A 14,448-nucleotide genomic window follows, 5' to 3' on the forward strand; every position below is an offset into this window, starting at 1 on the left:
CTGCATTCTTGATTGAGACACTGCCCCCCCAAAAAAAACACTAGACAGCTTTATCATGTGAAAGACAGACTTACTGGAGAATCTGAATCTGATTGGAATAAGATTGGTATTCCATAACCATCCTCTTCAATTCATCAGTTTCTCTGTAAAGAAACACAAGACACAAGTACTGGATGTTGCACAGGATGCTGGATCGTATTTTGTGTCAACTGACATGAGCCGAGCCGACCGAGCTGAGCTTTAAGACACTGCCTCACCTTTCATGTTGAGCTTTCTGGTCTGCGTACATGTTCTTCAGCTTGTCCAGCTCGGAGTGCAGGATGGCAATGTTTGTCTGGGCTAGCAGCAGAGAGGCTCGCAGGTCCTCATTTTCCTGTGAGGAGATTTAGTGAATAAGGAACATTTCTACACAACATGCATGTGACTTTAACTAAAACAATCCCTTCCAACATGACGTACCTGTGAGAAAGCACTGATCTGTCTGTTCAGTCTGACCACCTCCTCTTTTGAATTGTTTAATTCAGAGTCCTCTTGGCTCTTGAGAATACATTAACACAAGCAATTTGTCAACAACAAATAAATAAAAAACACAAGACCTGTAGTTATGATCTAATTATATGCCCCACAGTTAATGCATTTACATTGTTTTATTTACTGTGATGTAGAGGGACAACAGGAAGGTTTTCCTCATCTGGGTAATTAATAGAAGACCACTGCCATAGCTTAAGTAATTGTGTTTACATTCTTTAATTCAATTTGTGATATAAAGCATGATTGCTGTGAGCAGGTTTACTGTGGAAACGGCTTTCAAAGATGCGCGTTACTGAAAAGGAGAACATTGCTAAGCCGCTCTTTAACCTGCTTGATGTTGGTCTTCACTATCGGCAATCGTCACCTATATTGGAAAGTTGTCGGAGAAAACAAAAGCTGCCCGAGTAGACCAATCACAGTTCCGTCTCGACATGCTGTCTACGTAAACACTGTAGCCCTAACGCACATTAACTCCAGTTTAGCCTACAGCTTAGCTACTTCAGGTACATGAAGAGGCTCTGCTGCTGCGCCGTAACCTTAAAGTATAAAGCTTTAATATAAACATGCGACTACTTCAACAGAATTTAACATTATAGCTCATTTGTCTTAATGTTCAGATGCTGTAAAAATCTATTCAGTAACGTATAGCTGTTTAGAAAGGAAAGGATTGTAAGCATAAACTATGGGAGCTAGCAACAACAGCATTCCACAAGTTGTATACATACAGCATCTTATCAAACATGACCCTCTATGCTTGTCCTTGCACTAACTGCATCACTAATTCCTCAATCTGACTACCTTTCTCAAACTGGATATTGGATATTAGATCTTAGTAGGTCTTTTAGGGCGCTCTTTCAAAGGTCACCTAAAAAAAAATGCAGAAATTAAGCCAGAGCTGCACATTGCAAGAGCTTTTGTGTTCCCTCTCTCTTTTTCATGATGTAAGAAAACATAATTATCACCTTCATACAATCTGCTTACCATGGAAGAACAAAGTAAATGCATATTGTGTGGGAAAACCTACCTTTAACAGTCTGTCCACAGTTGCATGCAGGTCTGCGACCTTGTTATCGTGCTTCCTCTGCATGGTCGCTATAACGCCTTCCATTTTCTTGCGCTCCTACAAACATGAAACCAAACTAGTTAGAGGTGCAGACCGGCTCAGGCCTTAAAGAGGGGCTTTCATCAGCCTTAACAGAGGCTCTTTGTGAGGAGACCTGCAACCTGCTGCTGGGTGCTGCACCACAAATATGCAGGTAGCTCACAAGAACCAGTGAAGAGAAATTTCCACATTCTTTTAGTCCATTTCTTGGTGTACTGTTTGTTGACTAAATGCAGCTGCTTTTACGACAGCCAATTTATTTGGTTTCATTACATTTCCCTTTACTTACTACTATGAATCACAGCAGCAATCGTCCACTATGAATACTGCAGGTATCAAACTTACCTCGTCTCTCACCCTCTCCTCTGTTCTGGCAAGCTGCTGCTGTATGTCGTCCTCCAGTTCTGCCAGCTGACTGTTGTTCATCTCCTCAGCTCTGTTTAAACAGACAAGTACGTTCAAGTTTGTGCTGGCAGCCTCAGCGCTGCTGAATCAAAGCAGGTTTTCCATCAGTAGTCAAAGAGATTATCCAGCAGACAACAACAAGAATTCATTCACCTACAATCCATTTGTCGATTCTACCGGACTGATTTGACTTCAAACGTGCAGCAGTGCTCTGCTCTCGTCAAACACATGAAACAACCAGAGTCGAGGCAGGGACAGCTTCAACAGGTGCACTGAACGTTTTCAGTGAGAGTTCTCAATGAGACCTCACATATGATTTATTTTAGTTTGGTTTAAATGTCAAGATTTCAAAAGGTCTAATATTTTAAATGTATTTCAACATAGTGGAAACATAGGTACAACAGTTGGTATAGTCAGTTTGTAAAAGGACTAAAAGAACAAGGCAGCACATTTAAGTCTTCCTACTTCCTTGAATAAGGAAGGTCACCTTTCTCATGCTGTGTAGTTACTGAACCACAGAAAGAGCTTTAAAAAAAAAAATGTCATTCCAATGTGTAGGAGTGTTTTAATGTTTTTCCTGACCTCTAGTCTAGTAGGCTAAAATCAATAAAGGCAGCTCTAAGTCACGCAGCAAATCCCAGTTGATGTGGTGGACTCTGGGGAATCAAGGTCCAGGGTTATTCCAGCATCTCCGTGGTTTACAGCCACAAGAGGGCAGCAGTTCACCACTGCTCTGTCTTTTTGCATTAAGCACAATTATGATTATTCAATACATTCTACTAAACTAAAAACTAACTGTCCAACACGTTATATTTGAATCATTCACTTTTAAATGCCAATACTCAATGTCACTGCTCATACACACATTATAGCCACATAAGCTGAGTGTTCATCATCATTAACACCTATTTGACGTGGCTTATTGTTTAATGGTGCAGTAGGTAAGACTTATAAAACTAACTTTCTCATATTTGCTGAAACTAACCCTATGTTCGAGTAGAACTACATGAAGCAGGTAATAAAAAAAAAATAATAATAATCTGGCTCCTCTGCGAGACCGTTTTGGGCTTTAGCGGAAAACGGTGGGAGGGACAGAGAAGCTGTCGATGTTCATTTTTTTCTCACTTTTTTTGGCTAAGTCCTGGATCTTCACAATCCTACCTACAGCACCTTTAATTAATGGCCCTTTATTTTATAATCTTTGTTCTTTCTGTTTCACAGGTCAGATGTTCTGAACTGTATTGACCCCACATTGTAAAATGCTGACAGTTGTCCTCACCTCTTTAAACTGGTCTCCAGTTGTTCACACTCTAGTCGGTTGTCCAGGCTTTGACTGATCAGAGAGTGGATGATTTCCTCATACTGCTGCAGCAGAGTTGTGTTTGCAGAGGAGTTCATGGCCTGGTAAAGATCAGCCAGCTGCTCCCTGAGACTGTGGGAGGAGAACAAATAGTTACTGCCAGCAATGAACAGGTCAGTGCCATGTTCTCAGTGTCATACTCCACCCAAAATCTATCTTTATAGTATCAAATACTCATCCCTTGTGGGCCTGAAAGGTGGTAGTGTCATAGTGGGTAAAAATGATCAAAACACCAATATAACCTTCTCATACCAATATGCTCCACTGGCAATATCTTATGCTAGGTATGTTTGATTTCACCACAACATCTAATAATAATAATAATAATAATAAAATATTAAATTAGATCAAACAAATAGAAGCAGCATGCTTAGGCTTTTTTTAGCAGAATGTAGAATTAAAACATTGTCTAAAAACATACACTTTGACAGGAACATTTTATTTAACAAATAATATGAACACGTGTTTCAATCCCAGATGGATCATCATTAGTCAGTCTCTCTCCCTCTCTCTCTAACATGCATATCTACAACAGCTTGAATTTGTGTTGCGTTGTTCTACCTGTTATTTATAAACTTTCACACATAATTAATACATGTAAGACAGTTAAAGTCAATCTGAACTCTGGTTAATAATAGTAAGCTTTCAATTTCTAAATCTTAACTGTTCATGGTCAACAACTGGTCATTTACTGTATAGATTATAATAGAGGATGTCTTTTTTCTATAGTTTCCTCTTCTCCAACATGGTCACTTGTTACCATTTGAAACAACTTTGTTTTTTTTTTTTTTTTTTTTAAATAAGATGGCCATTTAACATAGAACATATGCAGTCTAATGCACCTGCAATACATCCTCCTTTCATGAAGATACAGAGAGGTGTTCATTCAACGTGGCTATAGCTATAGTCCACTCCTTTTAGGCTACATTAAATAAATGGTAGCTAGATCAACACCTCTCGGAATCACATCTTAACTCAATGTCCATTAACAAGCCTTTTCGGGGGCTTTCATTCACATCTCACGGTCTTCATAAAGCAATGGAGGTTGGTTGTCAAGATGATAGCACATATAGCCTATACCACCTGTTAATTGGGGCACATAATGACGATGAGCTATCTCAATGACAACAAAACTAATTCCACACACTGAGCAAGCTCAGTAAAAGCCTAGTAACGTTTGACCTTGAGTTAAGATTAGTCATTGTATTTTGTTTCTCATTTATACACAGACCATTGTGGGAAAAGTGATACTGATAATAGTAATAATAAAAAAATGAATAAAAATAAAAATAAAAAATAAATAAAGAGTAGCGCTACTGTTTAACCAACAGTCTTAGCTAATTTAACATAAACGTTACACCTGTATGACTAATCTGTGCGGCCGGACAGAGCCGTTAAAGCCATATCAAATTAAACCTTGACGTAGCTATATCTTTTGTGTACGGCGTTTGCGTCACCAAGACAATCCGACACGCTTGAGAATAATGTAATAAATCCCTGTTTTAGCGAGGTAATGAAATTAGAAATAAAAAAGACGAGTAACAGGTTACCAGCGCAGCCGTTAGATAACATTTAACTGACAGTTACTAAGTAACATTCCAGAAGCGGCAGTCAGTAGCCGTTGGCTAAACTTGGCTAAATCCTTGAGCGAGCAGCCGGATGTGAGTTTACCTTTCAGAGAGGAGCGACTCCGCATCTATCCTGCCTACAAACTCTTCCCACGGACAGCCTTGGGTTTGGGACGAACCAGCACCAAAAGACGCCAAGTCCAAAGTCTCCGAAACCTCCTGAAACCTGGACGAAAACATGCTGTAGTCGATGTATCCGCCTTCGTCTGCGTCGAACTTGTTGAACAGAGTTTTGATCTCAGTTTCGGAGACGTTGAGCTCCCTGCATACAACGGTGAAGTCCTCGTACTCTATTTTACCGGACTTGTTAACATCACAAGCAGAAAACAACCTCCGAAGGCTGGGTCTGTCCATATTTGAATTAATAAAAAAACACAAATAAAATGTTCAGTTAAAATTCAAGCCGGCTTTTCTCACGAACTGATAGGCTGACAAATAGGCTGCGTGGCGTGCCAGACAAAATAAAAGTTTCAATAAAGGTCTCACAGAGGTACTTTTAAGAGCCACTCATTGGTCCACATCTCAGTGTAGGCGGGTATCATCCGAATCAATGGACCCTGTTACGACCCAACGTGCCACTTTCTACCTGGATTCTATCAGGCACTACCTAAATTTATAATTATTGGTCTTCATCCTGAGTTAGATGTCATCCCTGTGTGCACTTGGGCTGTAATACAATAGAAACACAACAGATACGCAAGTGCTGGCCTCTGTTTACTTTTAAGGTGTGTGGTGCATGAGTTTTATCAGACACTCCTGTTCTCCTGGGTTTGCAGAGTGTGTTTCTGACTCCACCCTACATTGTGGCCTCTTATGGAGATTATGTAACAGATTCATCTGCATAAATAATAAGACATTTTACTTAATATAATCATGAGCCATTCAAATGAAAAAAATATCCATTTGATCTTTATTTGAAAAATTAAAATAAAGTGCTTTTTATATACAATACAAAAACAAAAAAAACAGTAGTGATGTATGAAACAAAAAAAATACAATTCACAAGATTTTTAACATTGGCAGCTGAATTTACAAAACAATTTTACATAAACTATTTTACATAAAAACTCTTTACTTACATGTTGAGCGACTTGTACGGTCACAAATAGAAGGCCAGACTATAGTGGTTCATTACGAGAGAGAGCAGACGGCGATACTTTCACTGTGGCATAACAGTTTAGGCTTGTATTCAAATAAAAACATGTTCAGTACCTGCACATATTTTACTAAACTACTGCCACTTTATATTTGCTCTGCAATTTAATATTATTATGACAGCTACTTCACTAAAAACTGCCATATGTTTGTTTTTAATAACAGTCAAAGCATGAATCTTTCATACGACCAGTCTTTGAAAGTCATTTTTGCAGTGCCATTTACAAGAAATGTAACATACGGTAATAATAATGGTTACCTATAATTCAGTATTTTAAAATAAGTCAGTGGTTATTCATGTGCTACAGTTTTAGAATAAAATTTAGTCCCTGACTAAGGTGTAAGCCACTGTGACAACAAATAAAACACCCCATGAGCACATACTGTACAACGCTGACAGTATTAAATCACATATATTCAATGTTTTTTTTTTTACTCGTTTCTGAGCATGGCCAGTCCTATCACACCGACTCTACAGCACTACTACCTGGTTAGTTTATTATCCCAAGAGGCACATCTCTTGGTTATTGTTTCAGAAGGCATTATCCGTTTCAGATTTGTTATCAAATCCATAACCTGCATTATACTAAGGCTTTTCAACATTATGTGCAAATCCTATGCATTCTGAGTCAAGCAGTATGCCTTCCTGCATTTTTGTGAAATTTAAACTTTGCTGGCCACATTGCAATACTAGAGTCAAACTCAAGTAAGACTTAAATAATATTGTATAAAAATGCTTTCAAGTTACTCCAACATCTGACTCAAATTTAGTAAACAATAACATTTAAATTCATTATTTCTGAATAAGGAAATGGCTAATCAAGACAATTACAAATTCTGTTTATTACTGGATGAGAATGAAAATTATTGCTTTTATGGTTGCCTTTAAAACCATTTAAGCAAGAAAGAGGCATTTTCTACCCTTCGTTAACACTCATCAATTAATATGTGTATCAAAGTTGAGGATATACAGATGTGTGTTATTTAAATCAGATTATGAATAGGTGTAGTATTTAAATATTTATTATTATTTCCCTTTGTGAAAATTGATGATAGATATTTGTAACATTAAAGAATGACTACGAAAAATGTCTCTCTGTAAAAGAAACAATTGGTCAATCTTCCACACTAAAATACACCAAAATGGCTAAAATCTCTTGCATACTTATAGTTAGTGTAATGAGAGCGAATGTGTGTGTTGGTGTGTGTTTGCAGTGCCACTGATCCTAAAGTAATTAACAGCGCCAACACCTTTGTGCTTACTCAGTCTCGAGGTGAGGTGTTCTTGGTGTTTACCCCACTTCACATTATTTGCTTTGCATAGACTGCCTATCTCATGAAGAACAGCATGATAATACCTGGAATGAGATTTTTCCCTTTACAACATTTGGTGAAAGAAACACCTGTTGAAAGTCAGACTTCCACAGAGGAATATCTCTATCTACTAATAATTCCAATACTTTAGAAAAAGCATAGTGTCTTCATTCATAACTATATAATGTTCATGTTTTTGGTGTGTAGTGATTGAGGTGGTAAGGGTTTCTACAACATTTCCACTGAGGTGATTCCTTCTTTGTGTTTCCGGTCACTTAAATAACAAATAATGCTAAATAATGGTCTCTTTTAAACGACCTTTTTAGTTTGTTGGCACAACTCTTCTGCTCTTAATTCTTTCTATGTTGCTGTGTTATATTCAAGCCTAAACAATGAGTATACTTTTTTTTTTGGCCTGCCACTGGATTGTTAGTGTATATTCTGGTGAGAGTGTTTGCCTTGCTACAGTACATAGTGCATAGCCTCAGCGAAGGGTGGGCTCTTACCAGATGACAGAATTAAAATAAAACAGCAAACCCTGTAAGTCAGTAGTGGGAACATGTTTGAATTTCACTCTGCCTTTTAAAGCATTACCAGTAGATTATATGGACGGACTGAGTGGCAATGCTATGAAATCCAATCACTGAAATCATATAGTTGTGACACCCCCTCTACGCTTGTTACATTCCTGTGAGCCGTATGTGGTAGCGTCAAAAGTCTGAAGGCAAACTGGAACTTCTTCAGCGTGCTTCGAATGCACTTGAATAAGGGGGAGTGAGAGGGAAACAAAATGAAATGAACATGGACCACAGGGACAGAACAAGTGCAAAATCTGTGTAATGAAATGTCTCTCCATGAAGAGTCTAATGATCCTCAGTCTTCCCTCTTATAGGGTTTTGTCTCTCTCAGCAAGTGCACTCTTTCCTTTCAGTTTAAAATGTCACTCCACACAACATGAAGCCGGCCTCACACTATGGAGTCTTTAATCTCAGAGCCCAGTCTGACTCTTGGCCGTGGACATGTGGGAGAAATCTCTACGTGGCTCTCTCTCAAGTTCAGAGGCTTCTTCTCCGACTCTGAGAAGCTCTTGCTGTTGTCGGGCGACGAGCACTCGTGCGGTGGAGTGCTGCATATGTAGTTGTCGTTAAGGGTCTGGTAGCCCTTGTGATCTGACGCCGACGCTGTGACTGTGTTGCCGTTTAGTGGCAAGTTCTCAGCCGGTTTCCCCACAATTCTGGGCTTCTTCTGCTGCATGTTGGGGCACTCTCCCTCCTTGAGCATGGACTTCATGTGGTCGCGGTTCCTGTACACCACAAATAGAGAGAAGACCACCAGAGAAAATGCCAGGAGGGCACACACCACTATCAGCTCGTTCCAGTAGGTCTTAGTGTTGATCTGCGGTGAGCGGGTCTCTCCTGGCAGGATGATAAACTCTTCCTGGGAGACCTGGGGCGTACGTGAACGGCCTGTCAGGGTGGTGCTCTCATGCTTGGCCTCGCCCCTCACACAGTAGTTTGCCAACAGCTGTCTGAAGCCTTCCTCCACTGACCAGCACTCGTAGGTTTCCTGCCTGTCAGCTTGAGCTACCACTACTAACCCCCCCTCTGGGCTGGGGTAATGGAAGTGACCTGCGCTCTCACTGAACTCCCACTTCCTTTCAGCCAAATTAGAGCGTAGCTTGCAAGGGAGTACTTTGAATGTGTTGGCTGGGATAATGATCACCTGGCATAAAGACATTCCTGTGGAAAGGCGATGCAGAGACATAGATCGAGTCAGATATATCATGAAATAAGTTTCAGATTCAGAATAATAACAACGGTTTGACTAGACAAGTTTGACAAGACTCAAATGTAAAGGCAAAGAATGGAAATTCCAGTGCAGAGTACAGCTCTGTAAATCTATGACAAAAAGTTCACTTACGTGTGGGTAGAGGTTTAGCCAACCGTGGGCTTGGCACTGTCTTGTCGCAAATAGCTGATGTGTCTGCTTCGTCTACATCCTGTTGCCAGGCACTGAAACACAAATATTTATTTAAAAATATATATTTACAAATTATAAAAAAAAAAAAAAAGTTTGTCTGCAGCTGTACAACTGATAGTAGATTATTGTGCAGAGGGATGCATACTTGTTTGGCGGAGCCTGTCTGACATCCACACATTTCCTCCCGTTCCAGGCACAGTAAGGATCCCTGGAGAGGATGCACTCCCCGCAACTTTGATAATTAGTGCAGTTAGCTACTGGGACCTCCACCAGTTCAGAGAAAGAGGAAACATAAAGCTGGCCCTGTGGAAGAGAGATGACAAAACAGGGGAGGAAGTGCCCCAAATACAGTTATTGGGTTACTACTTTCATCCAGAATCTTCCTTGTCTGACCCTCATCTAAACACAGCACACTTAGCTTTTCTTAACATCACAGGAATTTCTTTGCCCCAATGTACAAATCTAAGCAGAGTATCAAAGTCAAGCCAGGATTCAATAAGTGTCACAATTCCAGCTGTTAAAACCCCAGATGTTTGCAGATCCCCTGAGAGAAAGTTGCATGTAATTGGCTAATTGAACATGAGGTCTGCTTTAGGCTGTGACTTTCATGGCTCATGGAATCTCTAAACTGCCAATAAATGCATTTACTGAGCTTAGTTCATACCACGACTAAGGTCTGTAAAACAAGCTGGGCTTGTTTTCTCTCTCATCACTCCACTATACCTTTTTGGTGTCCAGCTCGATGTGTTGCACTGGTTGGGAATCACTGAAGAGTGCCATCTCCTCAATGATGTGCATCTTGTTGTTGACATTAATGGCTTTATGAAGTCTGCCATCATCTAAAAGACACAGTATAACTTGAGTTTTGACTAAACTCTTTATGAATATTGAGAAATGCTGGTAATGGATAACACAGGATGCTGCTAAAAAGGTTGATGAGTGCGTTTGTGTGTGATGGTGGGAAAAGAGTCCTTTACCTGTGCCAATGAAGAGCACATTATACGCCTTTTTTGCTGCCTGGACTCGATGGACAGCTATCTGCGTGTAGCGAACATTGCGTTTGAGCAGAAGAGGCTGGCTGCGGATCACGCTGTCCATCAGAAAGTGGTCTTTGACAAAATTCAGCACCTTGTCCGGCATGTGCAGCGAGGACGAGATGCCCTGTTCCCTGGCAGTATTTGTGATACACTGTGGAGGCAAAATATCGGGTCAAACAGTCACTCAAATTATATAAAGACACATACTGCAGCTGTACAGCACCTCAATGTTTCTCTAGCTTACATTTTTCAGTGATTCAACTGTGATAAGCCTGCTAGGACATGAAAGCGACAGTAATTTGATGAAAATCAAGTTTAGGTGGACACAATAAGGCCAGCTCGGATATTTGTTTGTGCCTTGATCCTCAGTCAAAATCGAGGATGTGACTGATGAGCAGACAGGAGCGTATGGAACTCGTTCATGCAGCTGTCATGACATGATGCTAACTGACATGTACCTGTCTACAGGTTCTCCAGCAGAGGGCAGCATGTAGTTACTCACCACTCCAGGCCGAGGCTCTGGGACCGGATGGTTGTATGTGTACCATTGTTGAGTCTCTCGGTTGACCTCACGGTATCGCCCATGGAACGCCTTTTCCACTTGGTCCATAGTGAAGGAACACACTGCAGAGCTTCCTGAAGCACCTTTATACCTTATAAGACATAAAAAAGCATCTCAACAATACTGATTAATCTTTTCTTTTTTACATTCTGATCTCGTAACATCTTTAGGAAAGCTGTCTGTGACATTAGGGGATGTTTTACACTGAAAGCCTAAACAACTCTGTATAGAGACTAACTGATTTAAAAATACTGGAATACAAAGTTAAATGTGATTCAAAGCATCTCCTCTCTTCTTTTGCATTTACTTTGGTTTCAATGTGCAAGATTTGCACAACATATGAGGAGGTATTACTACATTAGTTTGGTGATGTTGTAATCAAAGCAGTGAAAGTTGGTCCTCACCACTGAGACGTGAAGACTCCATAAAACACAGTGTTCTTCCAATCATCAGGGCTGGGTGTCAGCACAAACATGTCTTGGATAATGTTGAAGGGGAATCCATCATCTGGCAGAGAGCACAAGAGTTGAGCCTTCAGGAATGTTGTCCATTTCTTCTGCAGAACCCTCTCGCCTCCCATGTCGCCCTGCAACACAAATATTGGTGTAGGTTTGTAAATGTTTAACATGTGGCCAGTAGAGGGTGCAAGCATATAAGATTGACACCTGTTTGAGGTGTTGACAATCCCTCTGAAAAAATGCTTTGATACACAAGTGTGATTTAATGGGATGTGACAGGCTTGTAAAAGGCATGAAATGATAATGTGCACCATATGGTATGTTGCCATGGCATACCTCACATACCATAACATACAGTACATATTGTATGTTATATTAGAAAAACAATCTTTATCTACCTTCTTCATGACTAAAAACAGAAACAGAAAGAAAGTGTTCAAAGGTGAATGACATAACTGAAAAACATTAACCTCATAGTAAAACCATAATTAGCTAAATCAATTGTGTCGGTAACTCAGATATACCCTGAGGCAGCAGACTTCTAGGTCATAAAAACAATATACATCACCAAAACTGGCTTTGATTAAAAAGTAAATAAAAAAAAAACTTGGGCCTTTGAAGAGGGCAAATGCTTTTAAATAAAAAAGAGAAAGAGGCTTTGCTCCCTGACAATCTTTCTTCACTGACACTACCGCTGTGATTCAGCGCCTTTGGCACTAGCCTTCAAAGTGATGTGTGGCATGGGACCACCTTGCCATGGATACTAATTTGGCTACACACACATATATCTGTGCAAATTGGAGAGCAACTACATCTTTAAACCTCAATGTGAAAGTGATTTACAGTATGTGATGTATGACTGTAAAACAGACTATATTTTACAGGGAGTTTCAAGCCTCAGGAAGGCAGCTACAGATATTTTATCTACACAAACCAAGATGGTATTTTAGTTTTGCAAAAAGACCTGGCATTTAAAGGCAGGATGATCTTCTGCACCAATCTGTTTACATTCAGTTCATGGCAACAATTATTCCAGTTTTCTCACAGGCTTAGATCTAACAAGATCAAAGTTGGCCGCTGAAGAAATGAGAGAAAAACGTAATATTCTAAACTACATAAAACCCTTTAACACAAAGCTTCAATCGAGTCCACTTTAGTATTACATTAATCAGAGGCAATAGCAGCGCTGGATGGAAGGGGAAATGACATGGCCAATACTGAGCTTCTGAAGCAATTACTTATTGCAGTAACCCAGACAGATAATGAGTAACATACAGTATATTGTCTCGTCCTCCTGCCTGAACCTAGTTTTATAATTTAATGCCACTGTGTGCTTAAACTGACTTCTGAATAATTGAAGCAAATGCATCCCATTCATTAATCCCTTGTGAAAGCATCCGTTGTTCAAAAGGACATTCAAAAAGCATGAACATGGCAGGCAGTAATGGATTCTTTCTGGGAAATGGAACAATCCAGCTAATAAGAAAATGCTTTGTTTTGTTTGTTTCAAGCAAAACAGTGTTTATCATTCAATAGTTAGCCTCTATGAAGAGGAACCTGTGTACTAAACACCTGAATAAACAACAAAGAGGGGGAATGCTGCCGACATAATAAGTCAAACAAGGGACAAGGGAGATAGTAATAGGATTTAAAGTAACAACTTATTTGAACAGGAATCACTATACGGTATTTGTTATAGGAACTGACACTATCTTTCTTTAGAGCATTTACCTCATTTTAAAGCTTTGTTATATCCCACATTTGTTTGGGAAACACTCCTAAAAAGTGACACATTATTACTCATTTCCTCATGAGTAATCTGTACCAAACTACTTAAAGGTGCTCTAAGTGATGAGACGCGTTTTTTAGGCTACATTAGACAACATTTTTCGTCACATACAGCAAACATCTCCTCACTATCTGCTAGCTGCCTGTCCCCTGAACACACTGTAAAAAAACGCGGTCTCTGAAGACAGCCCAGGGTCCACAAACGGCAACAAACAATTTTTTTTTAATTGGATGTATGAAAACACTTGAGTGGATATTTGCATTAAGATGAAGAATATATAACCCTGTGTGCAGTGTCAGACTGACAGACTGACACAGCTGGACTTTCCATAATAACAATAATATACTGGCTCTCACAAACTGGTAGTTTTTCATTCAATAAACATAATTATTTTCACAGAGACAAGCAGCAGTCTGATCTGAAGAACTGGTTTGTGATAGTGATGTTTACAGAACTGAAAAGATCCTAAAATATATTACAAAATACTGTGTGAGGTCTGCATGTTAGTTAAAAGCCCTGGGTTTAAGTACTCCAGCAGGTGATAATCCTTTTCTGTGCATGGATCTTGTGCTACAGTAATCCTAAAACGTTTCTGACTTGGCTACTGAGTCCTCTCTGAAGACAAATATTTGTTGAAAAATGATAAGAATTGAGGGAGGAGAGAGTCCGAAAAAAAAAGAGTCAACAGAGGGAGACATGCAAGAGGAATGTTTTTCTGTAACAAGAGATCCTGCCCAGAAACACTCATCATATTCAGGCTGTAAGAAGCTTTCAGAAGACTACATATACATCTGTATAGAAGCATGCACTGAACACACACACACATGAAATGCACAAACACAAAACAAATCCCTTCCCTGGTCTGATAGATTCCTATAGTGATGTGAGGGGGTGTCAGGATATATCGCTAAAGAGGAAAAGGGCCCCTTTAGATGGACTGTATACCTTTAAGCATCACTCACCTTACACACGCGAGCAATGCGTGACACAATGGTGTTGTCAAAGAAATCAAACTCTTTTCCTGCTTCACTGAAGAAGAAGTAAATCTTATCGTCATCGCCCACTAGGTTGCCCTTGGGCAGGCTCTCCTGTATGTAGGCTGAGCCAACAAATGCCGGGTCTGAAAG

The 14,448-nt window shown here is 39.8% G+C and overlaps 2 protein-coding genes across 6 annotated transcripts in view; both read right to left on the minus strand.

The window, feature by feature from the left end:
* Window positions 1–5,683, minus strand: part of zgc:162879 (ras and EF-hand domain-containing protein) — a 9,200-nt gene extending 3,517 nt beyond the window's left edge. Inside the window, 7 exon segments of the mRNA XM_039807471.1 lie at window positions 42–143; window positions 258–373; window positions 460–537; window positions 1,556–1,651; window positions 1,979–2,069; window positions 3,318–3,470; window positions 5,070–5,683. Of these exon segments, the coding sequence (XP_039663405.1) occupies window positions 42–143; window positions 258–373; window positions 460–537; window positions 1,556–1,651; window positions 1,979–2,069; window positions 3,318–3,470; window positions 5,070–5,380 (947 nt within the window). The 5' untranslated portion in view covers window positions 5,381–5,683.
* Window positions 5,684–7,005: 1,322 nt separating this feature from the next.
* sema4ba (sema domain, immunoglobulin domain (Ig), transmembrane domain (TM) and short cytoplasmic domain, (semaphorin) 4Ba) overlaps window positions 7,006–14,448 on the minus strand; it is an 86,470-nt gene continuing 79,027 nt past the window's right edge. For all 5 annotated transcript variants that reach the window (XM_039807741.1, XM_039807740.1, XM_039807739.1 and 2 more), the window contains exons 8-15: window positions 14,284–14,441; window positions 11,479–11,660; window positions 11,015–11,165; window positions 10,453–10,663; window positions 10,199–10,314; window positions 9,621–9,778; window positions 9,416–9,507; window positions 7,006–9,234 (exon numbers count right to left, since the gene is read on the minus strand). In XM_039807741.1, the coding sequence (XP_039663675.1) occupies window positions 8,462–9,234; window positions 9,416–9,507; window positions 9,621–9,778; window positions 10,199–10,314; window positions 10,453–10,663; window positions 11,015–11,165; window positions 11,479–11,660; window positions 14,284–14,441 (1,841 nt within the window). In that variant the 3' untranslated portion in view covers window positions 7,006–8,461. The remainder of the gene's footprint in view (window positions 9,235–9,415; window positions 9,508–9,620; window positions 9,779–10,198; window positions 10,315–10,452; window positions 10,664–11,014; window positions 11,166–11,478; window positions 11,661–14,283; window positions 14,442–14,448) is intronic.

The sequence above is a fragment of the Perca fluviatilis genome, chromosome 8 (assembly GCF_010015445.1).
Source record: "Perca fluviatilis chromosome 8, GENO_Pfluv_1.0, whole genome shotgun sequence".
Taxonomy (NCBI): Eukaryota; Metazoa; Chordata; class Actinopteri; order Perciformes; family Percidae; genus Perca; species Perca fluviatilis.